Genomic DNA, 24,905 nt, shown 5'->3' with positions numbered 1-24,905 from the left:
GCATCTGCCCTCACGGCATGGGGCGACACGGCGCGGTGACGCACAGCCCAGCCCCAAACCCAACACAGCAACGCCGCGAACGTACAGGGACGGCAGCGAGCAACAGAGCTCTCCTGCAGCGCCCCGGGGGTACAGCCAGCCACATTCATCCCAACTGGTTACAAAGATTATTTTCTCCCTTTTTTTTTTTTTCATGCCAGGGAACCTTTTCTCACTGCAGGGCTACACTGCTGCTTTTCCCTGGGAAGAAAGCTTTCCCTTCCAGTGCCGCTCCTAGAAACTGCTTTGCTCCTTACCCCACCACTGGAGGACAACGAGGTCTGCTGAAGGCCACGGCTGCAGTGTCAGCACATCCCCTGAGCCCCAGCAGACCTCTGGAGCCAGGGAGACAGCACTGTTCCAAAAGAAACGGGCCTCAGACATGGCTTGTTTCCTTCTCCCCCACCCCAGCCTGTCCCTTGAGCACAGGAGGGCTTCACCCAACATCTGCAGCTGCTCCAAGACCTCCCGCTGCATCTCCATGGCCATGCGGTGCACGTGGTGGTTGAAGTTGTTGTACATCACTGCGTTCTGGAACATGAGCATGAGGTCACGCTGGAACTGGATCATGGACTGAATGTGGCCCTTTGACAATCTTCTCTTTATGCTGGTTAAATCCATGGGTCTACAAAAGCCAGACAGAAGGAGAATTAAATTGCAACCCAGGACCCTGCATTCTTCAGGCTCTGCATGAACATCCTTATTCACGTTTCAGTGTGGCCTTGAAAGCACAGCTATTTTCAGTCAATTTTATTGTTAAAGACAAAAAGGGGGAGTGAGAAATGTTTTTCTTCTAAGTCAGACAAAAGTAAGTTTAGCCAATGCGACACTTGCTATCCAATCAACTTGGCAGGTCATTAGCAGTCACCTCTAAAAAAAACTTGATGTTAAGCTCCAGAGAAGGCCAGCAGAGCGATTCTAGTAATTAGGCTTCATGAAGTCAGTCCAGGTCTTAGTGGAGAAAGAAAAGTTACTAAAATAGGTATCTATTAAAACCCTGTAAGATCGAATGGTGCCACTAGCAAAAATAGCAGTGCTGAGAAGGGAAACGTGATGGAGAATAAATATTACTTCCCTTATTTTGACAGAATGAGAAAATGAATGGCTGCAGAGAGAACAACTGTGACCAGAATAGAATATGATTCAGCTCTGAAAAATGCCCTTAATCTCTCTGGAAAATATTCTTATGACCCACTTCTCCACTGAGAGGAAAACATCTGGGGAACAAGCAGTGGATGAGGAGAGGGTATCGACTGAGGCAGAGGGGAGAAGAGACTGCTGAGCTGCAGAAGCTGAATCCCCTGCTCAGGCAGGGCTTACAGCTGCATGGACTGTGCCTGGAGCAAGTCAGCCATGCAATGCCAGCAAAGGACAGGCACAATTCCTATCAGCTCCAGAGTCAGTGCAAGCCTCCAGGTTCTAATCACCTGGAAGGGAGTTTTAATAAAAGAAATCAGTGGGAGATGCTGGTGACAGCCAAACTCTGGAAAAAGAGGAAGGAAACAGTCCCACTGGCCCTCTGGAAACCAGAGAAGACAGAAAAAACAGAGACAAATCAACTAGTGAGAACTTCCTCCACAAACTCACCTCTTTACCACATCCCTGTATCCAGGGGCTTGTTTCTCTGACACCGCCTTCAGGAATGGACCGCTGTATCTACAAGAACAAAGAATGACCTCTGTCTGCCTCTCCGCCAATGACAACATCGCAACATGGCCCAGTACTTGCCTCTCCCTGCTTGCTGTGAGGGCCACGGCCAATTAGCCATAGCAACATTTAGTGGCTGTCATGACTTGGCATTGGGAGGAGTCTGAGCCCCTCGTTGAAGCTGGCTGTGCCAGCTGTGTAGGAAGCAACATTTGGGCTTTGCCACATTAAGCTGAGGAAATAAATATGCGGTGTTCTCTCCAGCTTTGCAGCACGCAGCTGTTCTTGTTGTGAGGACAGCCAGAAGCAAAGCCATGGAGAGACAACCCAGCCTGTGGTGCCTGTTGTGGAGGGGAGGACAAGGCCTGGTGATGCAGGCGCTAGAAGTCAGGGTAATGAGGTCAAGAGCCACGTCAATTCTTTGCCCCCACATACCTGTGACTGGCTATCATCTTCCAGATGGACAGGAGAGTTCTTCTGAAGAGCAAATGCTGCAGGGGGTTATCCCAGCTCAGCTGCACCCTGTGGAGGGAATATATTGCCAGACCATCACACTCAAGATAAAGTAGGAGGTGGCAATTCTGTTAGCACCTGCCACATCCAGGTGGATGAAGCACAAAGACCCTTTGCTGCAGCTATGCAGAGTCTCCTGGGGTGAGATGGTGGGATCATTCTGCATCTGAATGCACAAGTAAACATCCAGAATGCAGGTAGATGCTGGGCAACTGGTAGAAACAAGACCTGAACCGAGCAGCTCTAAGGGGCTGGATCAAGTCAGATAGAAATGCTCATGCTACTCTGAAGTTCAGAACTTTATTGAGGTGTTTTTTATTTAGTTTCTCATCCCAATAAACTATGGGTTTCCTTCAAAAGGCAGTCCAGATGATTACACATGTGGCAGAGCCTGCATGTGACTGACAGGCCTGCACCTGCTTACAGGGGACTGGTAATGCCTCTCTTAGGAGCTGGACTGGACATTGCCTGACAAAGCATGATGCCCAGCTCACACAGGGCCTGGCTGCCTTGAGGAAACATGTATTTTCCATTTAATCTCTTATTTAATCTCTACTCTTCTCACTTCAGCTTGGAATCAATGCCCAAAAATGCTGGCAGATCCACAGAGATAGCACAAGTTACCTCCTTCCCTCCTGTTCTCCTTGGCTATTTCACCTTCCTGGAGGTGACCTGTGCCACACACTTGTTCTCATGTGAGACAAGGGAAACAACTCTCTTCTGCTGCGCCTGCAAGAGAGCAGAACGAACTACTTACAGCTGCATGTCGGCAGGGCTTGTGGAGTCCAGCACGGGGGCTACAGTGGTGCTATCACTATTATCTTGATCCTGGGCCTCATTACTCATCTCCTGTGGATGCAGCTCACCTAAAGCTTCTTCTCCAGGTGTCTCTTGAGTCTTGTCCTGAAGAGCACAGAGCAAAAGGAAGATATGTCTAAAATGGCAGCACATCACCCAAATCCTTTCTCTAGAAGCCACCCTGCTGCACATCCCTTTACTGTATCCAGTCTCAGCTGGGAGCTAGCTTGTTGTTATTCTGAAGGATGATGTTTGACCTTATTCAGACCGAGCTGCTCAGCACTCCAGTAACAGCTGGGTTTGATCTCTTGGATCATAACCACCTCTGGCTAACACAAACACTGTGGAGCTGGCTGGTGCCCAGTGTTGTGCCTGCCTGCTTTTCTGGTAAGAACTGTGAATGTGAGAGGGCAATCAGGAGCTGAGGTAAGACTGCCTTGGGCTTGTTAAAGCTCAAGACACAGATAACAGGATCCTCTAGAGTACAACAAGGTTGTTTCCTCACAAACTCCCACATGAATGACAGAGAACAGACTCAGCCAGGAAGGAGGGTGTTGCTGTTGTAGTGATTTGCCAATAAAATGTTGAGAGTGACAGGTGCAGGGAGAGAGGCTCTTTGGAGTCCAGAAGTGGGATTATCTGCAGAGGAACCCGAGAATCCTCAACAGATCTGAAGCATGGAGCAGAGTCCTCAGGAAGAAAATGGACACTGTGCTATGTTTGGCTTTGACCATTGGAAGAACTGTGAGGGAACTGCTGGGAATAACACCACTGTGGCTGAACAGGTGAAGTGCGAGAACCCTGAAAGTTATTTTCTGTCTCCAGTCCCTACGTTTGCAAGGGAACAAATGTGAGTGTGGAAAAATGGCACTGTTCTTCCACTGCTATGTTAGCTGTCCCAGCAATGCATCGCAGGCTGGTGGGAGCCCACAGCCCCCCTCGCCACAGGACTGATGTAAACCCAGGCTAGACAGCGCCTGCTTCCAAGACATGACGGTCTCCAGGGGCAGATGGTTATTGCTATCACAGCCACGTGGGCCTGAAACCAGCCAAGCTGTGTGCTGCATAACACAGCAATTAGAACAAGGCAAGTATTCCAGTCTTGCCTTAAACCTGGGAGCAGACTGCCAGCTCTCATGAGTCACCTTTACACTGCCAAGGAGCAATTCCTCCAACTCACATCTGAGGGTTTGTTCTGTAACAAGCTTCCTGTTCATAAAGATATATATCCATACATAAAAAACATCCCCTCATACATTTCTTTTGCATTCCCCTCCCTGCTGTCTGCTCCTCTATGTCCCCATCTCCCCACTCAGAATCTGGGACTCCCCCATCTCTTCTAGAGCTGATTTCCTTTACTGTGTCTTGTCTCTCATCCAGAACCAGAGGCTCTCTTAGGACCACCTCTCTCCTACCTCTCTTTCTGGGAAGTGTTCTTTCTCATCAGCCAGGATGTGTAGTTGACTTTCATCTACTCCTGAGACTGCTGTCCCTGTGGTCTCTTCCTGGTACCTCACATCTTCCCCGTCATCCTGCTGCCCAGAGCCACAATAATTCCGCTGAGCCTGTGATGACTCTGTGCTGCTAATGCGGAGAGGTTCCATCATCTGGGTTACCTGCAACACAGAGATTTATTGCTCCAAATTGTGAAGGCAAAAGGAAGAAGAAATAAGCAACACAGATGCTATTTTTGCTTTCACTCACGAATGCCTTTCCATTTTTAGGAATCCTTGCAAAATCTTCTGATGAAGCCCTGTGTTATTATTACTGTGTCAGTTCACTGACATCTCTGTGCTTTAGGGTGAGCTGTGTTTTGGCAAAGCAGCTGCCTGGTTGCATTGCCAGCTTTAAATGGGAGGAAGGGCTAGGCTTGGGACAGGGAGTAAGTGAACTCAGGGCACCTGCTTCTTGCCCAGACTGTTTCTGTGTTGTAGGGATGGTGGAGGCCCTGAAAACCCTAATGTTTCAGGAGGGCCTGAACTATGGTGCCCACCTTCCTCTCATCCAAAGAGCCCTACCTCTGAGAAGAACTGGAGAAAACTGTTGTCTTCACATGGCCTGTCTTCCTTTTGGTAGTCTTTACTATCATCCCCCCAGAGACGCTTGCTGAACTCTAGCTCGTGGTCTGCCTCTCGGCTGCTCTCCTCTAGCTTCCCCATGGCCACCTCTTCAGTATTCCTCCAGCTTCCAACATCCAGATCCAAGCTTGAATCCCAGCTGAGAAGTGACTGGAAGTCACTGTTCTTCTCCGACTCGCTGGGAGACTCCATCTCAGACTCCCACCACACCCAGGCATGGCCCATCTGCAAACAAACATAAAGAGACAGCAATTTCTTTGCACCCTGATCCAGAACTGCAAAGCCCAGCTCATTTCCTGACATACTCAGAGAGCCGAACGAAGGACTCTGTGAGGCGAGCAGCCTACACCTGAGCCCACATTTGACAGCACATGGCAGGGCTGTAGCTCTGCAACACAAACTGCCATTGGAGAGCAACTGAATTTCAGGTTTTCTGGTGCTTTTGCTGTGCTGCCCGGAGGTCGGTGGGTTACTGTGGTCAGGGGATGCTGAGCTGGTTAGGAGTGTGTCACTTTGTTGGATACCAGATGTTAAAGGTGCCAAAGGCAGCCAGCAGCAAGCTCAAAACCAAGCCACGCCTGGGCTCCTGAACTGCCGATGGTTGTGAAAAACTAGTGACTCCAAGGACAACTCACTGAAATCCCCTTTGCTGCCCCGTGAGAACTTTTTATGCTGGAAATAACTTACTACAAACACCACAGAAACTTTGTTTTGAAAGTGACAGATGTGATTTAGCTGGATGGTGATACATTGTGTACCTGAGCCAGAAGAATTATAACCACACAGTCACACGCTGACAGGGGACAGTTCTACACATTTCAGAAAATAAAAGTTAGCATTCTCTTACGAAAGAAGAAACCATTCATTTAATCTCTGTTCATTAGTCCATGCCTAAGTGTCTTCTACTGCACGAGTCCACTATGATTTCTCTAATTCTGGGGAATTGTTTGCAGAGTCACAGTAACAATAGTAAATGGCTGTTAGAAAAATCTGTATCTTGCCACTGAACTCAGCTGCCTGGATGCTCTACCTATGGAGAATTCTATGCATTAATTAGCAGTGTCTTTATAGAGTTTTCAGTTAATTATGTACAACCTAATTTTTCCAGAATTTTGAACAAGCACATTTCTCACTGACTTCCTTTTGCATTCTCAGGACTGCTAGCACAGCTACAAATAAAGCTTACGGTGCATACCTGGGAGAAATAAGGAATCCATTGGGTTTGGGATGAGAAAACTTGTCTGCTTATTTTATGAACTTACACGTAGAGCTAGGATCCAAAAGGCTGTCCTTCTGAAACCTCTTTCAAAGTTAACTTCAGCAGAAGCAGATAAAATGTGATGAGGTAAGAGATAACATTACCTGCTCTCAGTTGCCAGCTAAAGGAGTTGGGCAAACTGATTTCACCCGAGGAGTAACCCCATGCCTAAAGCACTTTCCTGCACCATCAGCAGAGCCAGCCACCGCACCTCAGCTGAAGAACAGAAAGCCTTAGCCTGGGGTAATCCAATCATTTGTGATCATCTTTCTGTACTCCAGTTGAGAGGGATAAGTATTTTAAAATCAGGAAGCACAGGGAACTTTGGCGTAAGCACTGATTAAAAAGATCTTCAGCCTTATGTTCAGTTTTACTAAATCTTGGATGACTAAAGATACCAGAGCTGAACTGCAGCATTAGTGCAAGACAAGCGGGATGAGCGAAATAATTACAGACTGCTTAGTTCCATACCAATTCTGTAAAAAAAAAAAAGGAACAAAAAGACACAGACTTCAACTTTTAATTAAGAACTGCCTGACAATTCTTAACTATGTTTGCTACATAAATCACCAGCAAGGAATCATCATCAAATTGGAAAGTTTTAGTTCGCTTTGCAGAGATCAGACACTGCACAACCCTTGCCAATATGAGAAAAAGCTGTTAGAAATAAAAAAGACGGCCTTTAAAGGAACTTACATGTCAAAACAAGAAAAATGATAAAAGCCTGAACTCTAGTAAATGATATGTAGAATCCACAAAAAAGTAGGCAAAAAAAAAAAAAGAAAAAATGAAGAACAATTTGCTAAAGACATAAAAGCAAATAACAACAACAAACCTCGTCAAAAACATCAGAAGCAGAGAGCTGCCAGATGATCAGTGGGAATGACGCATGATCAGTGCCAAACATGTCAGCGGAAAATAGGGCCAGTTGGAAAAACCAAATTAATCATCATTATCAGCAGGTGCTACAGAGATCACAGGAGACTTTCTCTTGGGACTTGGGATGGCTGTGAGACTGCTTCTAATTAACATGTCAATAGGGAGGTTTTAGAACAATTTGAGGGATGGAGTAAGCCTTAGAATCAGTTGGGATCCACTCGGGAGTCCTAAGGAAGCTTAAATATAACATGACCAAACCTATGCTGTGTAACTTGTCATTTAGATTAGCCACAGCACAAGAAAACCAGAAAGATGCAATCGTTATATCTGTCTGTAAAAGGGTGGATGTTAGGAGATGCAGCACAGTAAGCCTGAGCCCTGCACTAGACAGATTAGAACAAAGTATTAGGAAGAACAGAATTAGTAGTCAGCGCATGAGATGATAAATTAGGAAAGAGGCAACAGGGCTCTGTAGAGGAAAATCGTATCTTAGAGGAAAATTGTATCTTAGATTTTTAAAGATCTTAAATATCATTAAAGACTATTAAAATGTCATGGGACAAGAGAAAAGGCTCTTTGAGGGAAAAATACCAGGCTAAGAGAAGAAACCAGGGGTAGGAACGAACAGCAGTGCTTTCCATAATGGAAGTGTTACTAATGGGTATGATAAAGGTCCTCCCACATGCTGCAACTTCAGTTGTTCAACATGGACAAAGACAGGGCAGAGGCGTTATGGAGGAGCCGGAGCCAGACTCTTCTCAGTGGCCAACGGCAAAAGGGAGAGCAGGCAGTGACAAGCAGCTGCACTGAAGGAAGTTCAGCCTGGACATAAGGTAAACGTTCACTCCATGGGGGTGGGTAAGCACTGAAACAAGTTGTCCAGAGGGGTTAGAGAATCCCCAGTCTTGGAGATTTTCAAAATTTGACTAGACAAGGCTCCGAGCAACCTGATCTACCTGTGAAGCTGGCCCTGCTTTTGAGCAGCAGGCTGGACTAGATAAATGCTCAGAGGTCCCTTCCAACTTAAATTATTCCATAAAATACCAGGAACCAAAAGAAACCTATAACTTTTTGTGCTATGAACTTAACCTGTAATCCCTGGAAACTGAGGCCATAAAAATTCAAATCAGAAATTTGTTCCAATTTCAGTATGGAGGAAAGTTAACCGGTAAGCAAACCAAATGATTCTACATTTCTAGCATCAAATGTAGTGTGATTCTCAGTGGAAATACACCTCAGCCAAGCATGGGACTCAACACAGCAGGCACAGCCAATTTCAACACAAAACCTCTGAAAATCAAGGTAAGGTACCAATCCCTCTGGTCTTAATCACAGTGACTCAGTTTCCTGCAACTTGTGTCAGAAAGCTGCGCCCCCGTACATGCTGCACAAAGACGTGTAGACCACGCCCACCAGCTGCAAACATCAGGAAGGATGATGTAGTTTTGTATTTTTTTCCCCGGAAGGTCATGAGGGCAGAAAATACACAAGTTTCATCTCACAGGTCATACGAGCAGAAAATAAGGTAGTGACTTGAAAATTGTCAAAGAACTTAAAACTCAGTTAAGCATCTGTGTTGCTGAGGGAAAGAACTGTAATTTTCAGTGGAGAGAAAACAGTTCACAAGGTCCTGTATGACACCAGGTACCAGCATGCCTGCAGCTGCTGGAATGATGGATTTTCACTCTGACTAGCGTACCCTTTACAAATACATTTCAATACATTGGGTCTCTCTTAAGGAAAGCTCCAGCAAGACTGTACTTCTCATGGCTAGGTCTCCCATTTCATCACAGCAGTACCACATTCTCACACACTCAAGCTGGGAACCCTCCCCTCCACCCAAGCACTATGTGACATTCCCACAATTAACGGACCGTCTGGAATGTCAAAGCTCTGACATGCTTGAGTGCTGTATGGATAACTGGAAGAGATATTTTGCAGATATTCAAGACAGGTATGTGCCCTTGTACAAAAACAGGGTTCCTCACTGCAGAGAGCTGCGCTGCTCAGTACACTGCACACTGTACGCTGGTTTTCTCCCAGACTTTAATGTACATACACATTTACACATCACTAGTAAAAATCTGTACACTTCACATTACAGTACATACGAGCCACCAGTTGCTAGCTAACACCAGAACACTGATGAAGCCCAAGACAACTGCCCTAAAACAGGCAGAGGGGCTAGTCTTCCCTCCAGGGAAGTTTCTTTGGGTTACACATTCTGACGAGACACTGCTTTCCAGAGGGGCAATTGAAGAAGGTGGACCAGGTTCCAGAAATGGACCTGCAGCTTTTCTTCCTCCTCCAACAGCTGTTAACAGCATCTTGCTTGCACTCCAGCTCTGGATGCCAGGTGCTGGGATTTTCTGTCTGCCTGCAGCATCATTTCTTCATCTTCATGTCTGCTTCGATGGCACAGCGACGCCCTCTGGTGCCACCGTCCTAGTCACAAGGCAAACAAAAAGAGAGTGTTATGCAACCCTAAACACAAAACACTTCCTCCAGCACTCGGGGAGGTAAGGAATTGTGCATCTGGTAACAACTTTTCATGCCTTCCAAACAGGAGAAAGGGACGCTGCCCTAGGAAGGCCTGGGGAGGCCTGCCTGCAAACCTACCTAAAACTCGCTCTGGACACAGCACAGATGCTGGGATTTGCAGCATCTCTCTGCACTGCTGGCAGCCAGGGCAGAGAGAGGCAACAAGGCTCTCGCCCAGACAGATGCTTTTGGAACCTGTACAGTGCAGGCTTTCTCCTAAGCAGCAGATTCTAGCTTGGCTCTTAAGACGGGAAGAGGAAACTGCTGACTAACCTACCTTATCAGCTGCTGATCCCTACGGGAAGTGCTCCTCCAGTTGAGTGACCCTGGCACTAGCTCCCTAGTTTCTCCGCACAGCTCCTTTCCATGAGTAGAAGGCGAGCTGAGAACTTCCTTTGATCCGCTGCCCTCTCCCTCTGGCTGACATGCTGACTCTCCCGGAGTACTCCTCTGTCTTTAGATATATGCGAGAGAAAAAAACAACTCTCCATCTTCCTCCCTCTCTCCTCCCCGCAACTCAGAGACTTGGGGTTTCCTGGAGGGAATTTTTTTTCCAAACACTTCCACAGGCACAGAGCAAGGTATTTCTGCAGAGTTTCTTAATTCCCTTCTGGACCATGAATTGTAAAGGAGTACATAGCTGACTCCTCACCTTCCCAAGACCCTTTGTACTGTCTCAAATGTGTGGGAGGGGCAACTGTATAAGCATGAGAGATGTAAGAACTATAGTACTGCACCACTTGGTCTGTCTTCCCACTTACATGGAAAGAAAGCAGGAGAGAAGTTGTGGAAAAAAGCAAAGGCAGATGACAAAACAAGAACACTTAGACCCAAAAGAAAGGACTGAAGCCCCTCCCACTCACCCACGCTGAGAATAAGGGACTGAGATGTTCCTTCTTTAATGATCATGGTTGTACAGTCCCTGAGTTAAACACACACCACTGTGATGCTAAGGATGCTGTGACAGTGCAGTGATCACCCAGACAAGGAGCAGAGCACAATGCCAGCAGTACTGCAGTACCTGCTGGAGCCTTTCAATACTTACAAAGAGAGAGAGAAGGAAGGCAGGAGAGCCCATTGGGACACTGTCCTGTTAAAAGGCCAAACAGAAGGACTTATCAGATATCAGATACAGAAATGCACACACCACACAGAAGCACTGAGCCCACACGCGAGCATAGAGAAACATGTGCCCCACTCCCTTTCCCACATGGCATCAGTCTTATGCAGCAGGAACATAAAAACGGACAAAAGAAGGATACTGCGAGAGTCAGAATGCTAGGAAAGGGATATTCCCTCCTCAGCCATGGTAAGGCCTGGTCTACCAAACAATCTCTGCACTGTGCAGTCGCCACTAGAACTAAGCAGGCATTCCTTGCTGTCACAATGTTGTGTGCACCAGCTGAGAGCACCTGATATCACTCAAGTCTGGATGTGTCTTTACATAAATAAAAAAAAAATATACACTGCTGTTAGTTCAGATCAGTGTGGAAGTTAAAGGTTCTCTGGTGTGTTTTACACAGCAAAGCAGACTGGAATGATTCCCTGGTTCTAAAAATCTGAGCAGGAAGTGAAGAGCATGGCAGAGGCTAGTCTTCCAATTTTCTACACCTTCACCTTCCTGCCACATCACGCCTCTTCCAATACTCCAATTTTCCTACAGTTTTCATCACTTGTTTTTAAAAACAGGGAACAGAAATATTGGGATTACAGAAATAATTCACAAGACCTGCCTCTGGGATGATGTACAGCTCCAGAGCTAAAAATCTAATCAATGGACACATTTAAAGAAAAATTTGTTCAGAAGAAGATGCTGCAGCCATTGCGATCTCAAAAAACATTCTGCCTATCTTTGGTATGGGAACTTCATGCAGTATCTTGGGGTTCTCCAAAAGATACCAAGTGCCCTTCCACAGGATGCAGTACTCTCACCTTCTCCGAAGCATCTTGCTTGCGAGTAGAGTCTCGCCCACGCAGGCTCTTTGCACTGATCCCTGACTCTGATGTTTGCATGATCAGTTGTGTGGCCAGAAATTGCTGCAAGAAAAATCACACTCTGTTAAGATTCTCAGGCAAAACAAGCTCAGTTAGTGTGTGTGTCAGTTAATTATCACAAACCACAGGCTGGGAATGATTGTGTCAGAGGCAGTTTCAGTTCCCTGTCTGCTGCTCAGAAAAAGTTCCCCCATTTACCTCAGAAGCCACGAGTTCTGAGGAACTAAAGAGCCCCAGTTCAAACTCTGGTAGCCCTGCCAGCTGAGACATTCTACTTCACAAGAAATTTTAAATGGTGTATATTCATAGGACAGTTTCATGTGCACTTTTTTTAAAAGAGCATAAACCAGCACAGCCACCAAAAGAAGCAATCGCGTCCCCTGTCATTCACCGTTCTCATTGCTTGTTTCTGTTCCTGAACCACACCCTGGTTCTTGCTAGCCTAAGCATTTCCCTGAAGGAAATTAGATTTGAAATTGGTCTGAGCTGAACCTAAAAACCATTTTGCTGTGTTAGTTTTAAATTATCCACAGTCTAGTTCACCACAAACACTTGGGTTAGCATAAGAGAGATCCAGGGAAAGATGGGACTACTTAATTCAAAGACACTGTGAGTGCAACTGTGGTCTTACACCCAGAAGTTTTTCCCATCCCTATGGACCAAAGCAGATGGTGTGTCCTGCACTGGTCTCAGCTCAGTACTTTACCTGGATCTGCTCCAGGACATCTCGCTGCATCTCCACAGCCATGTGGTACACATCATGGTCAGAGCTGTTGTACATAACTGCATTTTGAAACATCAGCATAATGTCACGCTGGAACTCAGCTGTGGTTCGTATCAGCCCATTCTCTATGTTCTTTTTGATGGTAGATAAATCCATTGGCCTATAAAAGAAATGCATTCAAAATAGCAAAAGAAATATTTAACTCTTTCCTCTCTTTTTTGCCAATAGCCCTGGGTCTCTGACATGTCTAGTTAGACCATCTATTTAATTTAGCCAAACAGGTTCTCTCATACACAGGCTGTGTCCCTGAGCACCCAGGCCTTGGGTCAGAAGACACCAGCTGTCCACCAGTTACCATGAATGGTAACAATGGCATGACAGATGCCTCAGAAGAGGCATTTGCCTTCTCCAGGCATCACTGGAGGAGACACTAAGGAGCTAGAGCTACAGTCACTGAACAGTTTAGGAGAGATTTTTGGGGGCTAGCAGGGGATTCTGGTAACTCTTCCAGAAAAGTCCACTATCTGGGACAGTAAAAAATGCTGATTAAAGACAGATCTTTAGAATTTCAAAGATTAAATCCTACCCTTGCATAGAAACTAGGAGAAGCAGATCAACCACATTACCACCTTACTGATAAAAAATGTTCTATGTAAGTCAGTGTACTTCACTCAAAGACAGGGCTGCGTAAAGACATGTATCTGTTACCAAAGACACCCCTTTTCTTGGGGAAACCTGTTTCTGACTGAATCATACAAAAAAAAATTTTCTAAGTCTTGCAGTCTGCATGGCAGCCAAAAACTACATTGTTCCAGCCAGAAATCTCTACACAACTATCCAAACATACAAACTTCTAATGACAGAAGACTGCTGAGACTCACCTCTGAACAATACTGTGGTAGCCTGGTGCTATATCATCAGTTACAGGCTGTAGGAAGACATTGGCATACCTGCAGAGAGAAGGAGTTCGCTTAGTGTCCTGTCCTTGCTGGTAAATATTTCTTTCATGCTCTCATGTTTATTTGTCTGCTACCAGTAACAGTATGATTCACCAACTCTGGGTATCAAGACAGATGAGCATCCAAGATGGGAGAGCAGAGACTAGGATTAGTCACTTCTTTCTGCCAGTTCTCAAGACATCCAACTCACCTGTGATTAGCTGCTGCTCTCCAAACTAGCATGATGGCTTTCTTCCAGATCTTCTGGGCCTGTATTGCTTCCTGGTCCTCACTGCACACTGAGCTGGGAAGAAAAGAATAGGACTTCCTTCAGGAGTCTGCATGCTGCCTTGGAGCAGAAACCTTATGGTTTATTTTGCCTTTGACATGCCTATGCTAATCCATGCCGAAGACAGAAAGACAAAAATGGGACCTGGTACTATGGTGCTGTCAGCACACTTGCACTTGTAAGCAAGGAGAACCACACAAATCATCAACAAATTCCCCCTTCAGACCCACTTAGTCAGCAAAACAGAAATGAGAATCCTACACTCCCTCCACAAAACAGCCTGGGATTTGCACCTGCATGCTCGAGAGCTTCACTGATACTCACAACTGCGAGGAGGCTGGGCTGCTGGGGATGGAGTCAGCTAGCGTGTGAGACTGTAAAGGTGCATTATGGACACTGAAGCCATCGTCACTCTCACTCACAGGGGGTTCGTTATCCATCTCTGATAGATATCCCTCACCCTGATCTTCTTCTTTGGGTTCCTCCAAACTGGCAGCCTCACTGGCACCATCCTCATCATCCTCTTCCCCCTGCCCATCCTGAAACACAGAGTTTATGAGTCTGCACAGCCAGCTACAGCAGCAACCCAGAGCCTCCAAAGCAACTATGGTTCAGCAAGCAACATGATTTTCTTGCCACAGCTGCTGACCACTGCACAGGCACTTTCACAAAATCCTAGTCACTCTATCCCGCCCTGCCTTCCCCCCCGCCCCCGAAACAGAAACACATACACACAGCTTTATAGAGCCTGAAGCAATCTCCCCTTCAGCTCCAACTGCAGACTGCCCAATTCTCGGTGCAGAAAGCCAAAAGCAAGCTTTGCTTTTCAGCAGATGGGAGCCAGGAAGCAGCAGCAGTGAGATGTTACTAACGAACCCAAGATGACTACAACCAATCCAGAATTACCTTAATCTGACTCCTAAACAGGACTTGGGCCTCCTCCTTCATTGACTCTGTGAAAGAAAGAAAAGCAGAAAGGTTGATTCTCCAAAGCAGTCTTTGCCACAAAAGCTCCTGCACCAATGCCTACTGTCCTGCAGTAATTACCACTGTTCCTACACATATCTTTTCTCCCTCCTCCCCAAAAAACCTGAACCAGATCACTGACATCTATCCAGCTAATAATGTTGCATGTAAAAGATTTCCTAGCTGAATTAAGTTACCTGACAGCTCAAATTTGTGCTGAACATCAGCCTGTGAGGAGTCTTCACTCACATTTGGGACTTGTGGAGGGGATGAATCATCATCAGGTGGGGTCTGGAGGGAAGAGAAATGCACAAATCTAGATGTTTGTGTCAGCTTACTTCGGTGAAGGTGTGGGCACATCTCACTCACCCTAACCTAACTCAAGGCAATGAAGTTCACTGAGCACCTTCCCAAAAGCAATTCTGCACATGGGCGGGGGGGAGATACATAAAGGTACTGCCTAAAGCAGAGAGCTCCTCTGCAGATCGAACAGATCAGCAGCATGACTCCCAAGAAAACAGTCAGTCACATTCATTGAAGGGTCACCTTCAACCCAGCAGTCATCCTTCCTCTAAACTTCTCTCCTACCTGCCACAACTGCTCCTTTCTTTCCCCACACCAGTTCCAGACAGCCTCTCTGCTCACATACCTCTGCCTTCACTGTACTGTGCACTGCATCTTCTCCCTTGGCCGATTCTATCTCAATTTCAGAAGTCTCTCCTGCTGCTACATCTGCTCTTTGATCCTCTTCTATCTCTTGACTTCTAAGCTCTGGTGTTTCCGTCACTCTTGCAGTTGCTGGTATGGTTTCCTCAGGGCCCAGCTGATTCTGCTCCTGCTCTGCAGGTTCTGTCTTTATTTCTGATCCCAGCTCGCCAATGCCTATTAGGTCTCGAATTCCTTTTGCCTCTGGCTCCTCACACTCCAGTCTCTCCTGCTTCACGGTCACAGACACTTGTGCTATCTGGGCCTGTTTCTCATGCTCCTGACGAATTGTGTGTTCCCATGGGCCAGGCAGGGTCTGAGGATCATCAGTATCTTCGCAGAAAGAAGACAGAGCAGCTTCAACAACTGCTGCATCCAGGACTTCAGGGTGGTCGTCCACCTTTATTTCCAAAACAAACACACAGCAGTGCAGCCCAAGGTCAGAAAGAGGGATAAAAACCAGTTCATGTTATTTGGTAATGAGACAATTGTGGAAAACCTGGTGTACTGGGTTTACAAAGTTGCCTTTCACAGCCAGACTTGTGTCACTCCCTCTGGAGTCTCTCATGGAGTTTCAGTTTAAGAAATACAGCACTCCTGGAAAGTATGCTGCAAGCAGCGTTCATTTGTCTGCCAGAGGCGTGACCCAAACCCTACCCAACATGAGGAAGAAAGAGATGTGGCAGACTAGCAGCAGTGGTGTTGTAAGGGTCATTTTCTATTGATTTGGACAACGATGGTAAGAGCGTGCATTTTGGAATAATAGTTTCTTGCTTGTTTAAACTAACTAAATTAATGAACAGTAATCACTTGAGATTAAACTAACTGGATGTGGAGTAAAAGGCACTGGCACTCTGCTTTGCCCATTTACCTTGTCCTCAATGATGGCTATAATATTTCCAACAGTATCGAAGTCCAGCTCTTCCCCTGTATAGGACACAGCGATATCCATTTTCTCAGCCAAATCCAGGTCTTCCTTCCCATCCATGCAGTGATCTTTGGAAGACCCTGCAGTGCTGCCAGCCCCAGAACCCAGGCACTCTTTCTTGATGGAATCAATGATCATGGATATTTCACTGCTGTGCATGGACACTGTCACTGTATGGGACTCAGACACTGCCTCCATGGAAACACAGGCTTCTGGCTGGCTCACTGCACAAGGATGAGAGTGATAATCAGAGACCAATCTGGAGAAGTCAAGCCCACATAAACAAGATACTGCAGTGGATAAGACCAAGCACCAACCACAAGAATCCCAGGTCCACCCACATCAGCATGGCTTAGAAAAATAACAGACAAATATGGGTTTGCTTTCCCACAGTAGGGACAAAGTGAGATTCCAGCCCTTGAACCACAATCCAGCAACATACCATTAGCACCCCCACCCTCACCCAGCAAATCCTGTTTAAAACCATCTGTTTACTCCAGAACCCAGCTGTAACCATCCTTTCATCAAGGATGGTGAATCTGAGATGACAAAAGGCCAGCTGAGAGCTTGCTGGGTACTGATCCCAAGAGAATTTCTGTTTTCCAGCAGTGCATGACCTATGAGTGCGTAGTTCAGGAACGCACCTGTGGCTACGCTTTCTGGAGCTGCAGCTGGTGGCACAACGGATGGTGCTGACAGCGTGGGCATCATGACAATGGTTGCCTGGGACACAGGCTCTACGGGGGGTGGCAGGAGCTTAGCTGGAGGTTCGCTGGCAACAGCGGAGAAGGAAGCAAGAGGTGAGGTGAACTGTGCAGGACCAGCTTCTAAAAGCCGGGAAAGCGTAGGAGCACCTAACAGAGAGTAGAAGGGAAAAGCACATGAGCAAGAAGCAGCCACCACTCAAGTCCACAAAGCCGCCACTGGGCTCTTCACTGTCTGGTGGCTTCTTCTGGGAAAAGATGCTGAGAGGTACCCATAAACAGTCCCAAAAGCTATACGGAGAACCTGCACCAAAAATGCATGACCCCTTTGTATGTGCAGTCCGAGACAGAATCATGCAGACTATGGGACACGGTGTTCAATGTAAGGGCTGGACAGGCTAAGCCACACGTGCAGAGAGATGCCCTTCCAGAGGCTCATCCCAATACAATTATGGCAAATCTGAAAGTGCTGAGAGAGCCACATAAGGTAAGCCAAGACAAACAGTCACCACAGGAGCTGGAAGGGAGCAGAGGGGATCTCTTTGCAGGTCTTTCCTGGAGAATTCCTCTTATATCAAAGGTTGCCACTCAGCTGTCATTTCCAGTCTGAATTTACTGAACTGTCTGGACCAAATTAACAGGTATTAAAGAACAGACATGGATAAGGGAAGTGGGATTATTCATATGGAATTATATACGAATGAATGGCATAAATCCTCAGTTGCAGATGTGACTAAACCACTGGTAAGCATGAGCTGTAAAGAAACTTCACCTTAGGCAGTTGGTTCTGACAAGGCCCCATGCAAAGACTCTTGCACTGTCCTTCTCACCCCCCTCTGTGGAACTTACTCTGGAGCTCACAGTCCACTGTGGTCTAACCCTCAACAGACCTCTAAGCTAAAGCAGAGGTAAGACACAAGTTCTGCAGATTCACAGGGAACTGCAGTTTGACACATCGGGAATCAGATACTAGACCAATTTTCCTCAACTCCCTGTCAACCAACCCTTTCTTTCTACACCGAAATGCCTGGTATTAGCCAGTGTCAAAACCAGAAAACTAGACTGCACGGACGAGGATCAAATCAAGTCTAATTGTTTTGGTCATTTTAGATCAAGGCACTTTTCTTTCTGTAAGGATTACAGACTTCTTAAAAAAAAAAAGGAGGGGTGAGAGGGATGGAGGTACAGAAATAGGAATACAACTCATAAAGAAGCCCCAAAACCAGCCAGGAAAGATATCCCTCATCTCTCTCCAAAGAGAATTCACAGAGCAGTCTGAAGGTACATCTGAAGGGGGAACTGTACAGGGAAAGTCCTGAGTTACCTGAAGCAGCAGGAGATGCAGGGACAGCACCAGGTGCCGACTGCATTTCCCCACTGTGCAGCACTGGAAGGACGCTTCCTACCTCCAGCAGAACTCCTGAGCTGTTCATGTGACCAGAAGCCACTGCCATTTCATTTTCACCGACCTGCCAAAGGAGGACACAAATGAAGTTCCTGGAGATACCATCACATCAGCAATTCTCTGCCAAATATGCACTTTCATGAAGATATCTATCATTTGCTGTCCCAGCATTTCTTTTGCGCTTTTTGTCCAGTCCAGTCCCTGCCTGAGGCCCCTTGTGCAAGCACACATGACAGTCTGAAACTAGTTACTGTTCTTCAGCTACAATACAGCTGCAGTGCCACCTTCCTTTGAAGTCAGGCCAAATACGCCATTTGTTCTACCTTAGTTCCTCTGTTCAAGGACCTCACAATCCTTTACAGATACCAGTCTCTCTACCCCCTGAGATAGCATGGAATTATCCCTTATTTTGAGGAAACTAAAGCACCAAGATGGAGAGTAGCTCTATCAAGGTCGCATAGTAAGCCTATGATGGACCTTGAAGTACATGTAAAACAGTCCTGTTGATACAAAGAAAACCCAGTCTTCCACACCCATTATCTTTCCTTGCTTCATCCTATGTTACATTGCACCCTGCAAACATAGAACCCATGAAATATTTACCCCAGCTAACAAATATAAAAGACCCTGTATCTGATTATTAAAAAAAGAAGTCAACAGCAATGCACCTATTCCATCACACAAGCACTAATACAGGGAACCCGTGCCATGGGCAGGCTGATGGCTACTATTTTCAAACTGGGCTCTGGACAGTGTCAGCAATGGTTGCCCTCCTAAGACTTCCAGAGTCACTAACACCAGAAGGGTCTAAGTGGCTTGTCATCACAGTGATTTTATAATGGTCTACAACTACAAGAAGACTGAAGCACTTCAATATTGGTCATAAACCCCATTAAAGGAATCTCTACTCCTATGCTAAGACCCATTACAAATATTGAAACTCAACTTCCCGCCAAGATGTAAAGAAGAATTCTGAGCCCAAAGCAGAAAGCACCAAGAACACCTCCACGGAGACTGATCAGGATGATGCTGACTAACATGCCCCCTCCCCCGGGGAGAATGATTTCCTCTAGCAAAGCCTGCAACTCCAACTCCTTATGACTGAGGGGAGATAGCCAGTCCTATGTGCTGACTAATTCCTGCAGTCCTGCACCCACAGTACTGCTGGGAAAGTGTCCCACCTCTGTGGCTCACAGGGATAATTATATCTCTCAGATTATCACTTCTGTTGGGACTCTCACAAAAACTGTATGTTTTTAAAAAGCCTTTGCAGCTCCCCCTTTTTCAGTGGGAGAGCCTGGAGCTAATTGTTTGTGTGCTTGCATATACGAGCAGAGAGCTCCATACCAGCCTGGGGCTTGTGGGCAGGAGACTGCCCTTCTTCAGCAGCTCTGAGAGCAGAGGGGAAGGAGGCGGAGTTGCTTTTTGTCCTAGCATCTTTTTCTGGGGTGAATCATCAGTGACTGGGGTCATGGGGGCATCCAGGGGAGCAGAGCCTGGAGGGGTGTCAGGGATTCCAATGAAGGAGGCAACTGGGGTGCTGGGCAATGTCCCTGGAGTGACCTGAGAAAGAGAAAAACCACACTGTTCAAAGCCACACTCCACCACACGGACTAGACCCACTTGCTCCTTCCCCCAAGAGCATTGATCCAGCACACCACAGACACCTACTCCATTCACTCACTACACCTGCTCCAGGCGTTTGCTTTCACCCTTTCCTTGCCCTGTACTGCCATTTCCCAGGCACACACAAAAGACTGCCTGGCCAACCCACTGATGCCCCTACACAGCCTTTGATACAGCCACCTGATCATCACAGACATGGAAGAGGACACGTATCTCCAACAGCACTGTACATCAACCACACTACAGCACTACCACAGTGAAAAGTCTGCAAAACAAGGCAAGGGCTTCTCCCCAGGCTCCTGTTCCATGATGGACACAGAGCCCCATGTCCCAAGCTGGTCCTTCCCTCTTACCACGGGAAGCATCCTTACCCCTGGACTGGCCTCGTCCACAGCAGGCTGAGACAGATCTCCCAGAGCATAGTCTCCCCCTGGGGACGTTGAGCCTGCAGGGGAGCGAACCATCACACCCGTTAATCGTCGTGGTGGATTCTTAATGGCCTGACGAGCTGGAAGAGAACAGAAAAAAAAAGTGAGATGCCACAACTCTATCTTGGACAGTCCCTGAGAGTTACCTCTGACTTTATCCTAAAGAACCCTAAGAAAACAATTTATATTGTAGGAATTTCTAGGCTCAGTTCACAAATAATACTAGCATTGGGTAATGCACTTTAATTTCAGACTTCCGTAGCAGTTGGGTATTCACCACCTCCCACCACTGGTAGGTTAGTTCACTGAATTGCTCCAAGAATTATAAATGAATTAAACATTCACAACAAATCTCTCTTCCTTTTATCTTCAGATAATAGTAGAACTATAGGAAAAACTAAAGGGATGAAAAGCCTGATATTCTAACAGACAGCTCCTTGCTAATCATCCCTCCTCTTAGACATACCTTTTCTACAGAATTTGTTCCCTTCTCAGAAGTCTCTCCATTTTGCCCTGTTACAAATACAGTGCTGGAAAGAGAATATAATCTTTCTTTCCAACTCCTAGGGTCACAGGATTCCTCTTGAACAGGTCTTAATGAGACTTAAATATTTCCCAAATGTTCTTATGAACATATATATGCATCTCTCTCTGAGGAGAAGTTAGGAAGCTCATTTCCAGCTTACCCTGATAAGCAGCATCTGTAGCCTTCCTCTTGACTTCTGCCTCCTCCTCCTCCATTTTTTTCTTTCTGTATACAGAACCAAAACCTACTGTCACACAGTGTCCACTTCCCCTTAGTTCCTCCTGCAGCTTACTGACCCCCACCCCATTATCTCCAGACAACAATGATCTGCCTCTGCAGACTCAGGCTCAAATCCTCTGAGGAGGGAGACAGAGTCCGGGAACGACACACTTGGCAGGAAATTTCACTTCCAGCTGACTATCAAAACAGAGGCGGCAAGCATGATGTTGCAAGCCATCACCGAGCTCTTCACTAAGAAACTCCAAAAGATGTTTTGTGCAAGCTGGTGCCCACCAGTCTAAACTAAGTCCACCCTCAGAGGCCAAAGCATGTGCCCAGCTGCGCTGGTTCTCTTAACCCAGCACACATGGAACAAGAGGTGGTTGACAAACACACAGCATTAGGCAGCTGCAATCTCAGAAGAAAGCGTAACATGGAAATAATTAAATAACCCACATCATAATCTCATTGCACAGCTCCTCCAGTCTGTTATCCATGTGTCCGGCCTGGATCAGCTCTGCATCCTTCTTGAGTTGCCTGTAATCAGAAAATCTTCTTTCTTACTTATCACTGAACAATAAGCCCTAAGCAGCATTTTCACCCCAAGCACCAACCCACTTGGGCCACTTTTTCAAGACAGGTCTCTCAGGTGCACCACAGCTTCATGCCTCTGCCACATACCTGTACTTCTCCTGTGTTTCTTTAATCATTTTCTTCAACTCCTCAACTCGTTCTGCAGTCAGTTTCCGCACAATAACATCTTCCACAGTTTCCACAACTTCTCCCTTCTCACCACGTTTTCTCCTACAGAGTAAGAGAAAACCAAAACTGTTCAGACATGAAACACAGAAAACCCCAGTTCTTTCATAAATGGCTGCTGTCTGTCATTTCTGCCATAAACACGCACAAAAGAATTAACCTCCTCTTCCAACTTCTCTTAAATGATAATTTAAGGAAGAACTTAATTTAAGGAAGACTTTAAGAAAGGAACTTCAGAGAAGATTCTTACTACCCACGAAGAAACATGTATTTTTTTTCCTCAGTAACTCCACTAAGTCTTTTGTCTTTGCAACTCTAGTGCTGAAGATCATTCAGCACTATCACAAACAAATACTACTACTGTTCATTTAATTTGATGTGAAGTCTCAAAACAAAATGCCTGGATTTAGGAGTGAGAAATACCTGAGACCACAAAACTGTAGTGATAGCATTGATAATAAAGCTGTAAGAAACCACTGCAAAATAAATACAAATATAAAATGTTTCCCCTTCACACTCTTGCTGTCTTTTCTACCCCTATTTTGAATGATTATTTTATGTGTAAAGCTTCTTATCAATAGGACTAATATGTACTCTTTAGTTCCAGTCAAATAAATGCTTGGTTTTGCTGCATTAAGTCCCCAAATGCATGCTGCAACTCTTAAAAATGGAGCTGTAGCAAAGAGGCCCCCATTACCCTTCCATGTATTGTAACGACACTAGGGGCATATGGAAGACACTAACAAGTACAAAGTGATCAGTTTTAGAACCACATAATACTGAAATACTTCTGTCTTCTGAAAAAAAGGAGACAAGATAAGGAGATATGGGAAACGTTCTAAGAAATACCTTGGGCTTGCCAATCTCCCCCATCTGCCATACCCTGATCCCACTGTCCACCCACGCCAGCTATCGTAACTGATTTTCCTCATTCCTGCACGCTCCTTTTGGGAGGAACACTATCAAGTCCTCTGCTGTAAGACAAGTCCACCCAAAATTGCTGCAGCCTGTACTTGCTTCAGACTTTGTACTCACTTAGGGGTCTCCGTAGTTTCCAAGAGCTCTGAATACTGAGATGCACAGTGCTAAGGAGAAGCAAAGAAAGTCAGAGGACACCAAAGAGTCAGCATCAGCAAATGCTTATCCACAAAGCCTACAGGGCACTTACTCTTTCAGAGGTCTAACAGTTCATGAATATATCTGACAGTCTTCTCCAGAGTTTCCCTCTGGCTATAACTTAGTGCAGCACGAAGTGAGGAAGCATATTCACTCTTTTGCTCTAGCACTGCCCAGGCCGATCTCCAAAACAAAGCTAAAGAACAGACGCTCCCAACTAACAATTTGAAAATCAAAGCAAGTAAGCATGTTTAGGAAAACTGTAGCCATAACATTTCTGTCTGTGAACATGAACCAAAAATATTTCAATGGAGAAAATGAAATAACACTGTATCAAGGCCAGTTTCATAGGTTAAGCAATAAAACCCCACCAACTTCTTCTCCCTTGATTCTCTGAATCTCTGTCCCTTATACAACAACAATCCCAGGTGCTTGCCCAAATAGCAGGACACACCAAAGTACATGGGCATCCACAAATTCCTGAGGCAAGGCATTCCATGGCTTAATTACAAGCCTGGTGAAGAACAATCTATTTAGGTTCGCTTTGAACCTGCCTCTTATTAGTCTTACTTAATAGCCTCTAAATCTTGTACTGGACAAAGCACTAACAATTAATGCTTATTCATCCTCAACTTCATTACAATTCTGATAATACAGATGTCTGTCATATGTCCCGTTACTCATCTCTCTTTTTTATGTTGAAGAGTTCTACCTCACTCAGCCATCCCTTACAAGGAAGCTGTTTCATGTCTTTGATCATCCTTGTCTTTTTCTTAACCTTATCCAACTGTACTGTAACCTCAAATTTAATTTCAGAAACAGAAGAAGTATTTAATCTGATTTATACAAAATGTAGGCATCTGTCTTACATATCCTATGCAGAACTCATTTTTTCCAAGCCTCAAAGGTCAGTATCTTACCTTCTGGGAAAACCAGTCCGGTGGGCGTCCTGGCTCTGCAAAAGGTTTGATAGCTCTGCTGACTGAAACCCTACAGAAGAGAAATGGCGAGACACCGTCAACTTTCTTCCGCAACCAACATGCAGAGAAAAGATGCTGACCTGTCTTGACACTCATCACTGAATAGCCTGACGACCACAGTGAACTTGCCAATGAGTTGTTATGTTTGGGAATTACTGTACAGCCCTTGGACTCAAAAGTATTTGCCTACTTCTAAACAAACAACAGGTTCTCTCCCTTGCTTTGAAAAGCAAGTTTGTAGCTTCTTATGACATCATTACATTTCCACAAAAACTTTACTTTGGTGAGAGTAAAAAGGCAGGAAAAGAGAGTGACAAGCGCAGAAGCAATGCACAGGAGTCTATTACCAAATATCCTCCTTGACCACAACTCGACTCTTCCAATTTATGTTGAAATAATGTTATTCTCTGTTCCGATTAACATACTTCTGTTTTCACATAGTAGTTACGACAGAAGCAAAAAGATTTTCGAGGTAGGCATCCAACACACTCATCTTTAAAAGCCCAACTTGGTTTTGAACAGAAAGCTCACAGAAAGTAGAAGCGCTTATGACTGGCTGTTGCACAGCGAACTGGCAGGGAGAAAAGCCATGCACCAGCACAGCACACGGCCCGTGCTCTGACCCGGGAGTCCCGTGCCCGTGCAGGCCCCAAGGCCGGGCCGTGGGTGTCATCCCCGCCGAGCCCCGCGCCCTTACCAGTTCTGGTCCCCGCTCCGCATGACGGACGAGGCCAGGCAGAGCTTCTCGCGGATGGACCAGGGCTCCGTGGGGCCGGCGCTCAGCAGCTTGTGCTCTGCCGGGAGAGGGGAGGGGAAGGACTGCACGGGCCGCACGGGCCCGCCC

General features: G+C 46.0%; 1 protein-coding gene across 1 annotated transcript; it reads right to left on the bottom strand.

Annotated features, from left to right (window-relative positions):
• Nucleotides 1-9,255: 9,255 nt before the first annotated feature.
• Nucleotides 9,256-24,889, bottom strand: BRD8 (bromodomain containing 8). The gene is made up of 21 exons (XM_035889299.1): nt 24,759-24,889; nt 24,002-24,071; nt 23,001-23,050; nt 21,888-22,010; nt 21,663-21,743; nt 21,148-21,212; nt 20,405-20,541; nt 19,755-19,970; nt 18,327-18,471; nt 16,943-17,152; nt 16,242-16,522; nt 15,315-15,770; nt 14,863-14,956; nt 14,606-14,652; nt 14,024-14,238; nt 13,622-13,714; nt 13,354-13,422; nt 12,455-12,632; nt 11,686-11,790; nt 10,799-10,843; nt 9,256-9,657 (listed from the first exon to the last, which is right to left on the bottom strand). The coding sequence occupies exons 1-21, from the start codon at nt 24,779-24,781 to the stop codon at nt 9,598-9,600; spliced, it is 2,763 nt and encodes a 920-aa protein (XP_035745192.1). The 5' UTR covers nt 24,782-24,889; the 3' UTR covers nt 9,256-9,597.
• Nucleotides 24,890-24,905: the final 16 nt, after the last annotated feature.

Source organism: Egretta garzetta, unplaced genomic scaffold (assembly GCF_000687185.1).
Source record: "Egretta garzetta isolate BGI_Z169 unplaced genomic scaffold, ASM68718v1 scaffold382, whole genome shotgun sequence".
NCBI classification, from domain to species: domain Eukaryota; kingdom Metazoa; phylum Chordata; class Aves; order Pelecaniformes; family Ardeidae; genus Egretta; species Egretta garzetta.
Note: the sequence above shows the minus strand (reverse complement) of the source record. Positions and strands in the feature narration are given on the sequence as shown.

What these genes read in the sequence shown, in the direction of transcription:
- BRD8 (XM_035889299.1), bottom strand. Translation starts at nt 24,781, where the DNA reads ATGCGGAGCGGGGACCAGAACTG. An exon ending in TGGACGAGGCCAGTCCAGGG is followed by an intron (nt 19,971 to 20,404) that starts GTAAGGATGCTT and finishes TCTCTTTCTCAG; the next exon opens with GTCACTCCAGGGACATTGCC. An exon ending in TGCATCTCCTGCTGCTTCAG is followed by an intron (nt 17,153 to 18,326) that starts GTAACTCAGGAC and finishes ACTCTCTGTTAG; the next exon opens with GTGCTCCTACGCTTTCCCGG.